Source organism: Nematolebias whitei, chromosome 5 (assembly GCF_014905685.2).
Source record: "Nematolebias whitei isolate Nwh7 chromosome 5, NemWhi1, whole genome shotgun sequence".
Classification (NCBI taxonomy): domain Eukaryota; kingdom Metazoa; phylum Chordata; class Actinopteri; order Cyprinodontiformes; family Rivulidae; genus Nematolebias; species Nematolebias whitei.
In genome coordinates this window covers 46,043,686-46,059,754 of record NC_056502.1, presented here as the reverse complement: position 1 = coordinate 46,059,754, position 16,069 = coordinate 46,043,686, and the positions used below count along the sequence as shown (strand labels likewise).

At 43.4% G+C, this 16,069-nt stretch overlaps 1 protein-coding gene across 1 annotated transcript in view; it reads left to right on the top strand.

The window, feature by feature from the left end:
• Window positions 1-16,069, top strand: part of LOC119410421 (sodium- and chloride-dependent transporter XTRP3A) — a 195,808-nt gene that overhangs the window by 111,505 nt on the left and 68,234 nt on the right. The window contains exons 4-8 of the mRNA XM_037677333.1: window positions 5,044-5,154; window positions 5,269-5,510; window positions 9,297-9,459; window positions 11,617-11,818; window positions 12,329-12,488. Coding sequence (XP_037533261.1) covers window positions 5,044-5,154; window positions 5,269-5,510; window positions 9,297-9,459; window positions 11,617-11,818; window positions 12,329-12,488 — 878 coding nt within the window. The remainder of the gene's footprint in view (window positions 1-5,043; window positions 5,155-5,268; window positions 5,511-9,296; window positions 9,460-11,616; window positions 11,819-12,328; window positions 12,489-16,069) is intronic.

Below are 16,069 nucleotides of genomic sequence, written 5' to 3'. Positions count from 1 at the left end.
GAGGGTCTTGTGAGATGAATTGACCCTCGATCCTCTGTGCATATGTGGCCTTGGCCTTCTTAATACCAGCAACCAGCTCTTTTCTTGTCCTACTCAGCTCCTCTGAGTTTCCAGACCTGAAGGCAGTGTTCCTGGCTTCCAGCAGGGTACGCACCTCTGCATTCAGCCAAGGTTTTCTGTTTGCTTAGCTTTTAACATTTCTGATAGTGGAGATGGTTTCAGTACATGTACTAATGTAACCCAGAACTGAGGATATGTATTGGTCAAGATCAAGCAAACCTCCATTTTCAGCAGCTTCTCTGAAAACCTGCCAATCTGTTTGATCAAAATAATCTCTCAGTATGGGGCCACTGTCCTGGATCCAACATTTAACTTTCTTTTATACCGGTCTGGAGCATCTCAGCGGGGGCATGTAAGCAGGAGCCAGGAAGATTGAGATGTGGTCTGACAGTCCTAGGTGGGGGCGGGGTTCGGATTTTTTATGCATCTTTTACGTTCGTGTAAACACGGTCCAGCATCTTGTCTCCACGTGTTGGAATTGTCACATGCTGATTAAAGCTTGGGAGACAGTCCTTTAAAGTCTCCGGCTACAACGTAAAGAGCTTCGGGGTGTTTGCTCTGCAGCGAGCTGATGATATCATGTAAGTGATTCATTAGCATTAGCGTCCGGCGGAATGTAAACAACCGTGATGAAAGTCACTGTGAATTTGCGGGGTAGATAATGTGGCTGACATTTCACTGTTATTTGCTCCAAAGCCTTCGAGCATGAGCTATTTACAACAGTACAGTTCGTGAACCAACTTTTACTCACGTAAATGCACACTCTGCCTCCCCGTGATTTCCCCGTTAGCTCGCTGCAGCGGTCCGCTCGAAAAAAGAGTCTGTCATCCAGCTGGAAGACTGTATCCGGCGTTTCGCTTGTAATCCACGTTTCTGTGAGGCAAAGCACCGCACACTTCTTCATCTCTTCTGAGGCGCCCACTCTCAGACGAAGTAAATCCATTTTGTTGTCCAACGAGCGGACGTTCGACAGAAAGAGAGACGGCATGGGGAGTTTACCGGCTTTAGCGTTAGCTCGTGGCCTCACCATAACCCCCACCCGGCATCCTCTCCTCTTAAGCCGGGTGCAGAGCTTCCTCTTCTGCCCGCTGGAACACCTCTGCTGCAGCTTCCAGGTAGATGACTTTAAGATCTGCGTTCTGCCGAGCGTAGTTTTGAGTTTTTTGCTGATTTCTGCTATATTTCGTGGCAAATCCGCTCCTATTCTCATCAGTTCAGTTCGGCTATAGTTCACACGCATAAATCGTGCGGAGTCAGGCACAGAGTCAATATCAAAACTTCTAAAAACTGGGATGGTATCGGGAGCCTGTGAAGCTGCAACTGCTCTGAGTGCAGCCATTTTGGAAAGCATGTGTTCTCTGAATGGGGTACAAGTTATGACCCGAGCTGCAGAATTCTGGAGGAGTTTGAGTTTATGGAGAGTTTTATTTGGGAGAACAAAAAAAGAGAGTTGCAATAATCGATCCTGGAGGTGATAAGGCTATGGACAAGGATGGCAGCAGCATGAGGAGTAAGAAAGGGACGAAGTCGGTTAATGTTACATAAATGAAAGTATGCAGACCGGGTTATAGAATTAATATGAGATTGAAATGAAAGCGTATTATCAAGTATGACACCCTGACTCTTTACCTGAGGGGAAGGATGAACATGGGAGTTGTCAATATTGATGGAAAAACGCTGCGATTTGGTTAAAGTGGAGACTGTGCCAACAAGTAAAACTTCTGTTTTTTTACTGTTGAGTTTAAGAAAATTTGAGGAAAACCATGATCTAATTTCCATAAGACAGTCTGATAGGGAGGTAGGTGGAAGAGATGAATTGGGATTTGAGGAAATGTAGAGCTGGGTGTCATCTGCGTAACAGTGAAAATTGACATGTTTGCGGAATATGTGGCCAAGAGGGAGCATATAAATAATGAATAAAAGGGGCCCTAATACAGAACCCTGGGGCACACCTGCAGCAACAGGAAACAAACTTGAGGAATGGGTTTTAAATTGAATAAACTGAGTGTGGCCTGAAATATATGAATTAAACCAAGCAAGTGGAGTATGACTGATGCCAATGGATGCTAGTCTGTTCAGGAGGATATCATGAGAAATAGTGTCAAATGCCGCACTGAGATCAAGGAGGATGAGAATGTTGAGGAGATCAGAATCAGCTGCCATCAAAAAGTCATCGGTGATTCTTAATAAAGCTGTTTCAGTACTGTGGTGGGGGCGGAAACCAGACTGGAATTATTTGTAAAAATTATGTTTATTGAGGTGTGAGTGGAGCTGAGAGGCAACAACTTTCTCAAGGATTTTTGAAATAAATGGAAGATTAGACATTGGGCGAAGGTTATCAAAATTATTGGGATCTGAACCCGGCTTTTTTTTTTAGAATTGGACTGACAGAAGCTGTTTTCAGAGATGAAGGAACAATTCCAGTATTAAGGGAAGAGTGAATGATAGTGGTTATGAGAGGAACCAATGTGGGGAGACAAGCTTTAACAAACACTGTGGGAAGAGGGTCAAGCTGGCAGGTGGATGCTTTTGATTTATAAATAATATTTGTTACATCAGATATGGAAGGAAGGGTGAAACTTGAGAGTAAATGACAGGAGGGCAGCAGGGAAAACAGGGGGTCAGCTTCAGTGTTAGCAGCTCTTACAGGGTTAAGTAGTTGGTGGATATTGGAAATTTTGTCACTGAAAAAAGACATGAGAGAATTGCAAAAGTCAGCAGAGTACATGTGGGAGGGAAATGAGTCCAGAGACTTAGTAATTTTGGCAAACGGTGAAAACAGAGACTTGGAGTTACCTTCGTTAGAACTGATTAAACCAGAGTAGTACGCAGATTTAGCTGGGACAATGCATTCCTTACAAAACAAAATATGATTGTTATACATTTCTTTGTGTATAGTGAGTCCAGTTTTTTGAACAGGCGTTCCAATTGGCGTCCCTTGGCTTTGAGAAGATGCAGGTTGAACGTAAACCATGGTGCTGAGCGAGAAAATGAAACAGATCTGTGTTTGAGTGGAACAAATGTGTTAAGAAGGTTTTGGAGGTTGACATTATAGTAGGAAGTGAGTTCATCAGGGCTTGAAGAGCAGTGAATAGACGGAAGGTAATATTTAGCAGATGAGAAACTGTCAGGATCAATATCATTAATTTTCCTAAATGTAATGTCACGAGGAGTACAGGTTTTCAAAGCTATTATATTTACATCAAAAGAAATAAGCATATGATCAGAAGTGGGAAACAGATTGGCTTTGCAGTGAGTAGTGGTGACACCTTAACAATAAACTAAATCCAGAATATGACCTTTAGAATGAGTAGGGAATTTGATGTATTGCTGGAGTCCAAAACTATCTAGACAGGAAGTCAAATCTCTGGTGAGAAGATTATTGTCATTGTCCATGTGAATATTAAAGTCACCAACAATAATCATATTGGGAGAGAGAACAGAAAGATGAGTGAGAAAAGCAGCAAAGTCATACAAAAAGTCCTTATTTGGCTTCGGTGGTCGATAAACAGTACATAAAATAGTAGGAGTAGATTCAGGGAGCTGAGATGCAGTGTATTCAAATGAGTGGAAGAGGGAGGCAGAGACAGGGAGAACTTTCCAGTGCTTCCGATGAATTATTGCAAGACCACCGCCCCTCCCCGAGTTGTGGGGGTGACAGATGTAAACAAACTCAGGTGGGGTCAACTCGTTGAGAGAAACAAAGTCGTTGGGCTGTTGCCATGTTTCAGTCAAGCAAAGAAAGTCCAACTTAAGGTTGAGAAGGAGATCCTGGATGAGATGTCCCTTTCCAGTGAGAGAGCAGACATTTAAAAGGCCGAAGTTTATGTTGGAGTTGCGATGCTTGATGATAGTGTTAGCCCACCTAGCCAGGTGGGCTAACACACTGCGGTTGACAGCCCGGTCAGAATTACGGGGAGGACGACGAGTTCTGGACCAGAAGGATTCTATGGAGTCAGTGTCATTGGTATTAAAGTTTCGCCGGGACCCTCGGTGGATGTACTTTCGGCGGGGATTAAAAGCAATGTCCAGATGGAGGTGAAGCGCCACAGGTGAAGGGACAGCCAGGTGGAAGCGGAGTCGCAGAAGCTCTGTAGCAGTGTACTGAAGGAGAGCAGACACCGGGTGGTGGACGATGGATAAAACAGCCCAGGTGAGGACAGACCACACACACACCCTGTGGATCCACATCATAATCTGTCCATTGTCAAACAGCGCAGACACTCTACAAACTTTGCAAAAATCACAAAAATAGCAGCTGGTGAGCAGCGGCAGCCAGACGCACCAGCATTCACTCAACCCACCACGATACAAAGATACTGTATATATATATATATATATATATATATATATATATATATATAAAGGTGTTTTAAACCCTTCCCACACACTTCCAATATTCTAAACAATGTTTCTAAACTCTAAACGCTCTAAAAGAGCACAGCATGTCATGATTTCAACTCTGCTTCCGCTGCTCTCTGCCATCTTGCAAGCACTCTCGGCCACGCCCACTTTGCTCTGCATGAGATCAGCTGATCAGCTGCAGGAGGAAGTTTGTTCTTCAATGTGAGCTCCACAGAGGTGCTAAATAATTTAAAATAATTAATTTTAAATCAAAATTCCATGTCGATCGTGCGGCTCATCCATCAATCAGCCAATTGTGTGTCATGTCAAATCTTATTTTGAAAAACGTGGTAGAGCGAGTCCGCAAAAAGCAAACCACGAAGTAATAATAATAATAATAATGTCATCACAATGTCAGCACTGTATGTTTCCATACAATGGCGAAATTAGTCTCTGCATTTAACCCATCCACCACCAGGTAGTGCAGTGGGCAGCTATTGAAAGCGCCCGGGGGCATTTTGGGGATGAGGCGTAGCGAGGGACTATTATATACAGGAGAGTCAGTGTTATGATGAAATTTGCCTCACTACAGCTTTACATTGCAGTAGACTGATGAATTGTTCTGTATGATTTTTGTAGGTTGTGTACTTCACAGCAACATTTCCATACGTTGTTCTATTTATCTACTTGATTCGTGGCATGACTCTTCACGGCGCTGTTAATGGAGTCATATACATGTTTACACCTAAGGTAAGATCATATGGGAAATTAGACTGAAGGAAAAATAAAACCTGTTTTTATTTTTACATGCCTGTGGTGTCTGCATAGAGTTTTCTGCCTTTATATGTATTTTTGTGTCTTTAGATGGAAGAACTTGCCAAACCTACTACTTGGATCAATGCAGCAACTCAGATCTTTTTCTCCCTGGGTTTGGGTTTTGGATCACTCATAGCTTTTTCCAGCTACAACGAGTACCACAACAATTTTGAACGACAGGCCATCATTGTCTCTCTTATTAACAGTGCAACATCCGTCTTTGCTTCTATTGTCACCTTTGCCATCTATGGATTCAAGGCAACTGTCAACTATGAGAACTGCCTGAAGAGGTACGTGTATATTGTTGAAAGTGTAGTTAGTCTAACACCTGTGCATAGATACATTTTATATTATTTTTATATCTTTATGAATGTATGGGCTTCACTTGCTCTGGCCTGTACCTTGTCAGTTATAACAACAATCAGATCAAGAGTTTTTGGAGTGCTATGTTGTTGTTTTTTTGTAAGTTTTTCAGTAAGCAGTACTTACTGTCAGACTGAATAAGTCCATCCCATCTGCCTTGTTACCACTTAAGTAAAAGGTGTAAGATACATCACAAAAAGGTTCAATCATATCATCTGGACAGTTTCTTTTTTGGAAGAAAACATTTCATCTTTCATCCGAAGGACTTCATCAGCCTGAGGCCTGCCAACAGGATCTGTCATATTAAGTAGCACCTTACTGACGTGTTTCAAACCAGTCTGCTGTTGAGCTCCCAGGCAGCATGGCTTTACACATGCAAAATGGAGGATCATCAGTCTAAAAAGGGGTGTCAAACTCACTTACAAAAGGTGGCCAAAATTAAAACCTTTTTCAAACTAAGGGCCAATTTTAGAATCTACATGAACTCAAGTTAGAGACCCAGCATCTTTTCTTGGTGGCAGGTTCCTCAAAAAAGAGTTTGATTGGTCTCATTTGACATTCTCTGTTGCACTTTTGACTTCATAATTCAATTCAATTCCATCCATCCATCCATTATCCTTACCTGCTTGTTCCATTTTGGGTCACGGGGGTCGTCGGTGCCCATGTCCAGCAATCACTGTGCAAGGGGTCGGGTACAACCTGGACGGGTCGCATGTCCATCACAAGGCCACATAGAGACAAACGAGACAAACAACCATTCACTCTCTCACTCACACCTAGGGACAATTTAGAGTTACCAATCAGCCTAACATGCATGTTTTTGGTCTGTGGGAGGAAACCGGAGTACCCGGAGAAAACCCACACATGCACGGAGAGAACATGCAAACTCCACCCAGAAAAGCCCCTGTACCGGGGTTTGAACCAAGGACCTGCTCACTGAGAGGCAGCAGCTCTACCAGTTGCGTCACCGTGCTACCTCAATTCAATTCAGTTTATTTATATAGCGCCAAATCACAACAAAGTTGTCTCAGGGCACTTTACAGGAGACATTCACATACATAAAAGCTAATTAGTAAAGTTCTCTATCTAAGGAATCCAGCAGACAAGTTGAATCTTGGCTTCGTTGCAGTCTCCCATCCTGAGTTAGGGCCAGCTTGGGTTTCCTGAGCTGTCCCTTAGTTATGCTGCTATAGGCTTAGAGTGCTAGAGGACAAACTGACCACAATTTTCACTCTGCTACTGTCTTTACTTACTCTGCTCAACCTGTTTTGTATTTGTAATTATTTTTTCTATCCTTAACATGTGGGTTTTTTTGTCTTTCAGATACACCTGGACCTACCATTCTATGTTCGTCTGTCTCTCCTTCCTGTCCTCTCAACCAGCTGGTCAAAGCAGATGGCTGCTTGTCCTGAGCCTGGTTCTGCTGGAGGTTTCTTCCTTCTAAAAGGGAGTTTTTCCTTTCCACTGTTGCCATTTTGCTTGCTATAGGATTTAGCAAAAAGGAAAGTCTTAAGCCTAGTTTTAAAACTGGATAATGTGTCAGCCTCACGGACAGAGATTGGAAGTTGGTTCCACAAGAGAGGTGCCTGATAACTGAAAGATTTTCCTCCCATTCTGTTTTTGTAAATTCTAGGAACCACAAGTAAACCTGCAGTCTGAGAGCGAAGTGCTCTGTTAGGAAAATATGGAACAATAAGATTTGTAATATAAGATGGAGCCAGATTGTTGAGAGCTTTGTAGGTTAGAAGTAAGATTTCAAATTCTATTCTGGATTTGACAGGGAGCCAATGGAGAGAAACTAAAATTGGAGAGATATGATCTCTCATACTAACTCCGGTTAAGACTCTGGCAGCAGCAATTTGGATCAATTGAAGACATTTTAAAGGCGTATTTGGACATCCAGATAATAAACCATTGCAATAGTCTAGTCTAGACATGACAAATGCATGGACCAGTTTTTCTGCATCATTTTTAGATAAGACTTTTCTAATTTTAGGGATATTACGCATGTGAAAGAAGGAAGTTCTAGAAAAGTTTTTAATGTGGGGGATAAAAGACATGTCCTGATCAAAAATAACACCAAGATTTTTAACATTAGAGCTGGAGGACAGATTAATGCCATCTAAGGAGGGAGAAAGACTGAAAAATTAATTCCTAAGGTGCTCAGGTCCAAAAACCAAAACCTCAGTCTTGTCTGTGTTCAACAGGAGAAAATTAAAGGTCATCCAGGTTTTTATGTCTTTAAATCATGCTTGTAGTCTAAGTAGCTGATTGGATTCATTGGATTTAATGGACAAATATAATTGTGTGTCATCAGCATAACAATGAAAATTTATCCCATGCTGTTTAATAACTTGACCTAATGGAAGCATATATAAAGTAAAAAGTATTGGCCCAAGCACTGAGGAACTCCATGACTAACTTTGGTGTATGAAGAAGATTTATTATTTACATTTACAAACTGGAATCTATCAGATAGATATTGGATATTGGATGTACATCTACAATTATTTATAATGTGGAGTCAACCTGATTCAAGATGGCTGCTCCAGGCAACTTAAGCTATAATCAAGCTAAAATTAAATAGAGTCCCAGCTGGTCAAAGCAGGTGGCCGCTTGTCCTGAGCCTGGTTCTGCTGGAGGTTTCTTCCTGTTAAAAGTGAGTTTTTCTGTTGCCATTGTGTTTACTCAGGATGGGAGACTGTGATGACGTGAAGATTCAATGAGTCTGCTGCTTCCTTAGATAGAGAATGTTACTAATTGTTTTTTCTTTGTATGTGAATGTTTCCATAAAATGCTCTGAGACAACTCTCTTCTGATTTGTTGCTATATAAATAAACTGAATTGAATTAATTTACAGCACGTACAGACATGTAAAAACACTGTCGATGTCTAAGGAGCTTAGAATGAAAATGATTGAGCATCATGTTAGAGGTAAAGGCTACAAGACCAACTCCAAGCACACCATCAGTCAATGAGCCAAAGTGGATTTACTGAAAGATGATAAAGGAGGACAACAAATAATAAAAAAGCAAGAGAGGAATCCATATTGACAAGCCAGAAAGCTTCTACGAGATTGTTCAGTTGGTCAGCTTTTTGGCAATAAGTCCCATCAGCTGTATGCTTACAGACAGAAGTGAACAAACTCTATGCTGTCATTCTTCAAGGGAGGGAGGAAGGAAGGAAGTGCGGGGGGGAAGAGAATTCATTTTTATTTTCCATCCATCCATCCATTATCTTTTTACCCGCTTCTTCCATTTTGGGTCACTGGGGTCACCGGTGCCCATGTCCAGCAATCACTGTGCGAGGGGCGGGATACACCCTGAACAGGTCGAAAGTCCATCACAGGGACACATAGAGACAAACGAGAAGAACAACCATTCAATCTCTCACTCACACCTAGGGACAACTCAGAGTTACCAGTCAGTCTAATATGCATGTTTTTGGTCAGTGGGAGGAAATCGGAGTACCCGGAGAAAACCCACACATGCATGGGGAGAACATGCAAACTCCACCCAGAAAGGCCCCCGGACCGGGGTTTGAACCAGGTACCTGCTCGCCGAGAGGCAGCAGCTCTACCAGTTGTGCCACCGTGCTGCTTTATTTTTATTTATCAAATAAAATTTGGATATAAAACTTATTTCAGCCTAGAAAATTTAAAAAAGTTATTGCTGAGGTTTGCGTTAATAAAGATGTTTTCTCCCTGTTTTTAGGATGCGCACTCTGCTGCTAAACACTTTCAGCCTGTCAGAGGACAGCATTACTGTGGACAATGTTTTTGAGTGGGTTGAGAGGCTGAACATAACTTATCCTGAGCAGTTTGCTCAACTTAGTGGCAGACTGGAAGAGTGCAAACTCGAGGAGGAACTAAACACCGTATGTAGTTCTACTTTATAACACCTTGATATTTTAGACATGTCAGTAGAAGATAACTGCAGTTTCACATTTTAAAGGCAATTCAATTCAAATTCAATTCAATTTAAAAATACTTTATTAATCCCAATGGGAAATTAATTGTTGTAGTTCATCATCCTGGTTTCATTAGAGTTGTTATAGACGCTGATGGCTTTGGACAAGAAGGATCTCTTGTAGCGGTCTATCCCACAGCAGATCCAAAGATGCTGACTGCAGATGCCGATCCATCCATCCAGATCCAGCAGACCTCTCTGTCCTCTTGGGTAGCAGGACTGCCTGAATGCCAGGCAGAACTCCCCCCTGAGCGATGGCCATTTCTCCCAGCAGCCTGCAGAGCCCCTTGTCGCTGCAGACTTAACTGCAGGTGCCAGGGGACGATTTTGCTCTTCCCCTGTCACGAGCTGCGTTTCCTGCTATCTCCAAGATCTCTGCGGTCAGGCACTCGAGCATTGCCTCCAGGTAGATGAGAATGCATCTACAGCACCTCCTTTTAAACTCATTTGGGATTTGGGGCTGTAGTTGAGATTTTTTTTTTAGCATTGAGATGTTAATCAGCAGCTCCCAGCTGTAGAAAACTGTCTTGTTGTTATTGTTACGCATCATAACAAATGTCCAAAAGTAAAAAAGTTTCAGTAAAGATCCTTACAGCTGCACAGCATCTGATACCAGAGGAAGTAATCATCCAAAAAAGCAATATACATCTAGAAAAAAGTAATTAAAAATTTCAAAAGCAAAATCTCAGAATTAATGTAAGAGAGCTGCTTCAACATGGAGCCACCCTGAGCAGCGCAATTCTAGAACATAACAACAAACAAACAATACAGAAACAAGACAAACAATACAAACAGAACAATAATCCTGGCAGTGGAATATGATGGACAATGTGCTGGTTAGCACAGTTTGTTGGAACTTACTAAGTTCTAACCAGACTTTTTGTGTGCAGTTTCATGTTTGGGTTTTTACATCAAAATGCTCTGATCTGTGAAGGTAAAGTGAAAAGATAAAGGCCCAAGAAGCACATGATTAGATGACAGACAGATCCTCTCATTATCCCCCTCGCCACCTCAGATCTCACAGACCTCTTTTGCTTCAAACAACATGCAAAATGTGTCACAAAAGCCTACGAGCAAGTGTTGTGCTCACCTAGTGGCAGATACAAGAAGTTGCACCTGAAATACGAGGTACACCTGCGCCTACATCTGGACCTGCCATTCTGTGTTCGTTTGTCTCTCCTTCCTGTCCTTTCAAACCCAGCCGGTCAAAGCAGATGGCCGCTTGTCCTGAGCCTGGTTCTGCTGGAGGTTTCTTCCTGTTAAAAGGGAGTTTTTCCTTTCACTGTCTCCTTTGTGCTTGCTCAGGGTGGGAGACTGCAACAAAGTGAAGATTTAATGTTTCTGCTGCTTTCTTAGATAGAGAACTTTAATAATTGTATTATATAATGTATCTGAATGTTTCTGTTCAGTGCCCTGAGACAACTTTGTTGTGAATTGGTGCTATATAAATAAACTGAATTGAATTGAGTTGAAATACAGATGCAAGTTAAACATTACCCACAAATAAAATATAAATCATGATTCTGTAGCTCACTATATTCATATTACATTGTACACATTTGGAACTTTTTTCAGAGAACATGTTTATAGAACGTTTTTTGCTGGCGAAATGTTGAAACAAGTGCACATTTTACCTACAAGTGTTTAAATCAAAGCTTTAGGCTCACAGGTTTTTCAACACATTTGCCTCAACACAAGCACTTTTTTATTTGAATACATTGTGTGCAGGTTCTAGTAAAGAACCCCTGATGGACTCAGATTTTTACTTTAAAGCTGTAGAAATAAAACATCCCAATGATGAACAAATCCTTTGATTTCATAAGATCATTCTAGTTCACAGAAACACTTTGTATAAAAAATAGTTTTATTGTTTTTAACGAGTCTGACTCATTAATTAGAGACAATGAGTTCTACAAAGTTTTGTAGATTTAAAATGAGCCCACATTGCATGGCTCTTACAGAAACCTGCAGTTAACTTCATCCTGAAACATCAAACAATGTCTCTGCTCCTTCAGAAAACAAAAGTCCTACATTTTTTTCTCCAACGTCTGTTGGTTTGTTTCAGGCAGTAGAGGGGACGGGTCTGGCCTTCATTGTGTACAGTGAAGCCATAACCAACATGCCGCTGCCTCAGCTGTGGTCAGTGCTGTACTTCATAATGCTCCTGCTGTTGGGAATGGGCAGCATGCTGGGAAATGTCACAGCCATTATCACCCCACTACGAGACTTCAAGGTGATGTCCCGCATGAGCAACGAGCTCTTCAACGGTAAGGAGCAGAATGTTTGTGGACTTGAGCGTCATGTCCAGTTCTTGTGCTGTTCATACCAGTTGCATCATATTGGCATCTTTAGTAAGTTAGCACTAAAGCCCTGTCCACAAAGGAATGGCTTTTTGTGAACACACTAAAGTTTTTTGTCCATGGAGCAAAGAAATTAGGAATACTCTTTGTCCACCCATCCGTGGATGTTGTAAACAGGATCCCTCTATCGATGTACAAACTTCCATTTTAATATCAAGGGTCAAGGTTCTTTATTGTCATTCACAACACTCGCAGTAAGTCAGGTGGTGCTGGTCCTGATGAAGGTTACAGTACTTGGTTGGGTTCTGGTAGTTAACTGTAACATATTTTTGTGGGTTAAGTGATTCGAACAGTTTTAATAAAGCATCTAATTTGCATAAAAATGCTTATTCAACACCAGCAGATGCTCTGGACTGAATGTAGACATCAGTTATTGTCGATAGCAGATATAAGAAGTTTAATTTAAATTTTTTCCAGGTATTGTTTGTGTATTCTGTTTGCTGCTGGGTCTGGGCTTCACCACTACATCAGGAAACTACTGGTTCACCATGTTTAACGACTACGGAGCCACTTTCTCTCTACTGTTCATCGTCCTCATTGAAGTCATCACCGTCAGCTACTATTATGGGTTCAAAAGGTTTGTTTCACTTTAGATGATAAAGTCTCTGCTGTTTAGTGTTGATGAAACGAGTGGCTTCTGTCACATGTTGAAATTGATAAAAATATCTGCACCCCAACGGAGCTCCCACTGACGTTTATTAAGTGTGATGCTACTGCCTTTCTTTAGAATAAACAGTCCTCATCTTAAAATAACCACTACATACACATAAATACACACACAAATGTTTTTAATAATGTCTAAAAGTTATTTGAAATATTAAAAATGCACATGAAAGTACATAGAAAAGTCCACCCATCCATTATCAGAACAAGAGGAATCTTGTTCTGAAGTTGGGTCTTGGGGGCAGCAGCTTGAGCTGGGAGGTCCTGACATCTCTCTCCACAGCCTCTTCCAGCTGTTCTGGGAGGACTCCAAGGTGTTCCCAGGCCAACTGAGAGACATATGCCCCTTTTCCACTGTCACGGCGCGGGTCAAATTTTTTTTTTCATTCAACCTTTATTTAAACAGATAAATCACATTGAGCCTTGAAGACTCATTTACAAGTGAGACCTGTTTTGACAGACAAAAACTGGTTAACTGGACACATGTAGGAGTTGGAGACGAAAAAAATTCCTATGAGACTTTTTTTTCCTGCCTGAGAAAAAAAAAACCTCTAATATTAAAAAAACACTTTGCACAAACAGCACATAGTGACGTAGACATTCTGCAGACGGAGGAGACGAGAGTGGTCAGCAATGTTCATAGATGCTCTTGAGGTCACTGTAAGAGTTCTGATAAGGATGGAAAATCAGTCAATGTCCTCCGGTGAAATCCATAAACATTCTCGAGGTATGTTGAGGAATGGCCAAGAATAATGTCTATGAGAATCCAAGAGTCCTGAAATGATGACAAAGTTTATTCAGCTGGTTCCATCTGGTTATCAGTTGGAAATTCCTCAGGGTGGGGGTGGTGAGCGTCAGATCACATGTTCTCCAGGCAAATTCAGATAAGATGGCCTTCAAGGCCAGCCAAGAGAGCCAAATTCAGATAAACACGCAGTTGTTTTGGGGACAGGCAGAATACATGGCCACACACAGAATACATGGCCACACTGATGGAACGTGACTGAGTAAAATCCCCAAGATCTGATCCATTCAGCCCAAAGCATTTGAGTCCGGGTACTCGAGACACGAACCAAGCCATCATAAAGGCAAGCAGCGTGATCGGGTCCAAATTTACTGCCGACAACTTCCTTGATTGGTTTTCGTATTTTTGGTGTTTTTTTCATTTCTCATCTGTGACATCAACGCTCTGCTGGTGTATGAACGAAAACAACTTTTGGATCTTCGACTTTGTGGCACCAATGTCGCTTATTTTGATCAATACAAGCGTAACTCTTGACCCCCCCCCCCCCCCCCGGTCCCCCCACTGCTGGCGGACGTGCCTGCTTACCTGCAGCGAGGCGCACACCTGCCTCCCCGGAGATGTCGCTCCAGACGCCGTGGAAAACGCGCTGGCCGGCTGGTGAAATTTAACGCCCTGCTTGCTGCCTCTGAATCATCCTCTCCAGCTGATGGTGAGCGTTTCCACCTCTGCTCCTGGAGCTGTACAGATCCTGTGGCGCACTGTCTGGTCCCGCTGTCGGGGTCCCATCATCACACTGGGCCCGTGCGCGGCTGGGTTTCCTGTCGGAGGCACGCGTCTAACTCTGCAAATCTGAGGCCGCTGGACTGGACACTGCAACCATCTCCTCCTGTGGTGGATTCTACGAGGATGGCCCTGATAAATGCCAGATCGCTGGTTAATAAAACTTTTATTTTGAACAACTTTTTCTGCTGCAACCGACTGGACTTTCTTTTCATCACTGAGACTTGGATCTGCCCTGGTGAGTTCAGTGTTTTTCTGGAATTACTGCCTCCGGATTGTTCTTTTTTCAATGCTCCAAGGACAACTGGCCGTGGTGGAGGATTATTGGCTGTTTTTAAGAAACATTTGCACTGCAGACAGCTCCATGGTTCAGCTAATTATTCGAGTTTTGAACTGCTCTGTTGTGAGCTGGGCCGCTCCAACCCAGTTCTGTGTGCTATTTTTTACAGACCCCCCAGATACCATAAACAGTTTTTAAATGAACTATCTGACTTTCTAACTGGTATTCTGCTCCATTATGATAGGGTTTTGATTTTAGGAGACTTTAATATCCACGTGTGCTGCCCTGATAAACCATTAGCTCAGGACTTTCTAGACCTCATCCAGTGCTTTAACTTTGTTCAGAGTGTTGTTGGTCCGACTCACCAGCAGGGCCACACTCTTGACTTAGTTTTAACACATGGTTTGTCTGTTTCTGATTTAGAAATTGGTGACACTGTTTGTTCCGATCACAAACCGGTTTTATTCAACACCTCTTTGATTTGTGAACCTGCATCTCCCCCCACACCCAAGCCTTGTAGGATTTTTAACCCTTCCACCGCCACACTCTTCTCTTCCATCTTTGCTGTTAATTCTGTTTCAGACTCTGAACTCTCTGCGGGTCTTACTACAAAGGAGTTGCTTTCTCAGCATCAGGAGGCGTGTGTACAGATCCTGGACTCAGTCGCCCCGTTAAAGCTCAGGAATCGAAAACGCACGCCCCACCCTTGTTAGGAGTTGTGCTTTCCCTGGTCTCTGTCTCCCTCTAGTGTTCCATATTTGTCTGTTCCCCCTCTGATGTCTGCACCTGTGATGTTTCACAGGTGTTATGTGTTAGTCTTGTTAGTGTGTGTGTATTTAAGTCTGTTTGCCTGCGTCCCTCATTGTCTGATCATTGTGTCTCACTGTGATGCCTGTCCTGCTCCTCGTGCCCTGCTCCTCGTGCCCTGCTCCTCGTGTCCTGCTCCTTGTGTCCTGCGTCCTGTCCCGTGATTTATAAATCATCACAGAATGACCAGACCAAACCAAGACCCAGCAGGCAGCCCGACTCTCACTGCTCTGTCCCTGGAAGACAAGCTGCGGGGTCCTTTTAGAGACTTTGAGCCTCCAGCTACACCCCCGGCGCCTCCTCGGTTCCTGCTCCTGGCTCCTGAGGGTCTCACAGCTGCAGCCCCTGTGGTCGCTTCCATGCCTACTACAGTCCCCGTAGGTTTTCCATCTCTTACAGCCTCTGCATCATCCATGCTGTGTGAGGACCCAACCTGTCCTGAGCCCACAGACCCAGAAAACGTCTACTCCAGATCCTGTTGCTGCATGCAGCCCCCGAGGTGGATCCCACGCTGCACGCAGCCCCTGTGGTGGATCTCACACTTCTCCTGTTCCGAGGGGGTCCCGGTGGACGCTCCTCACTTCTCCTGCTCCGAGGGGGTCCCGGCGGACGCTCCTCACTTCTCCTGTTCCGAGGGGGTCCCGGCGGATGCTCCTCACTTCTCCTGCTCCGAGGGGGTCCCGGCGGACGCTCCTCACCTCTCTTGTTCCGAGGGGGTCCCGGCGGATGCTCCTCACTTCTCCTGCTCCGAGGGGGTCCCGGCGGACGCTCCTCACCTCTCTTGTTCCGAGGGGGTCCCGGCGGATGCTCCTCACTTCTCCTGCTCCGAGGGGGTCCCGGCGGACGCTCCTCACCTCTCTTGTTCCGAGGGGGTCCCGGCGGA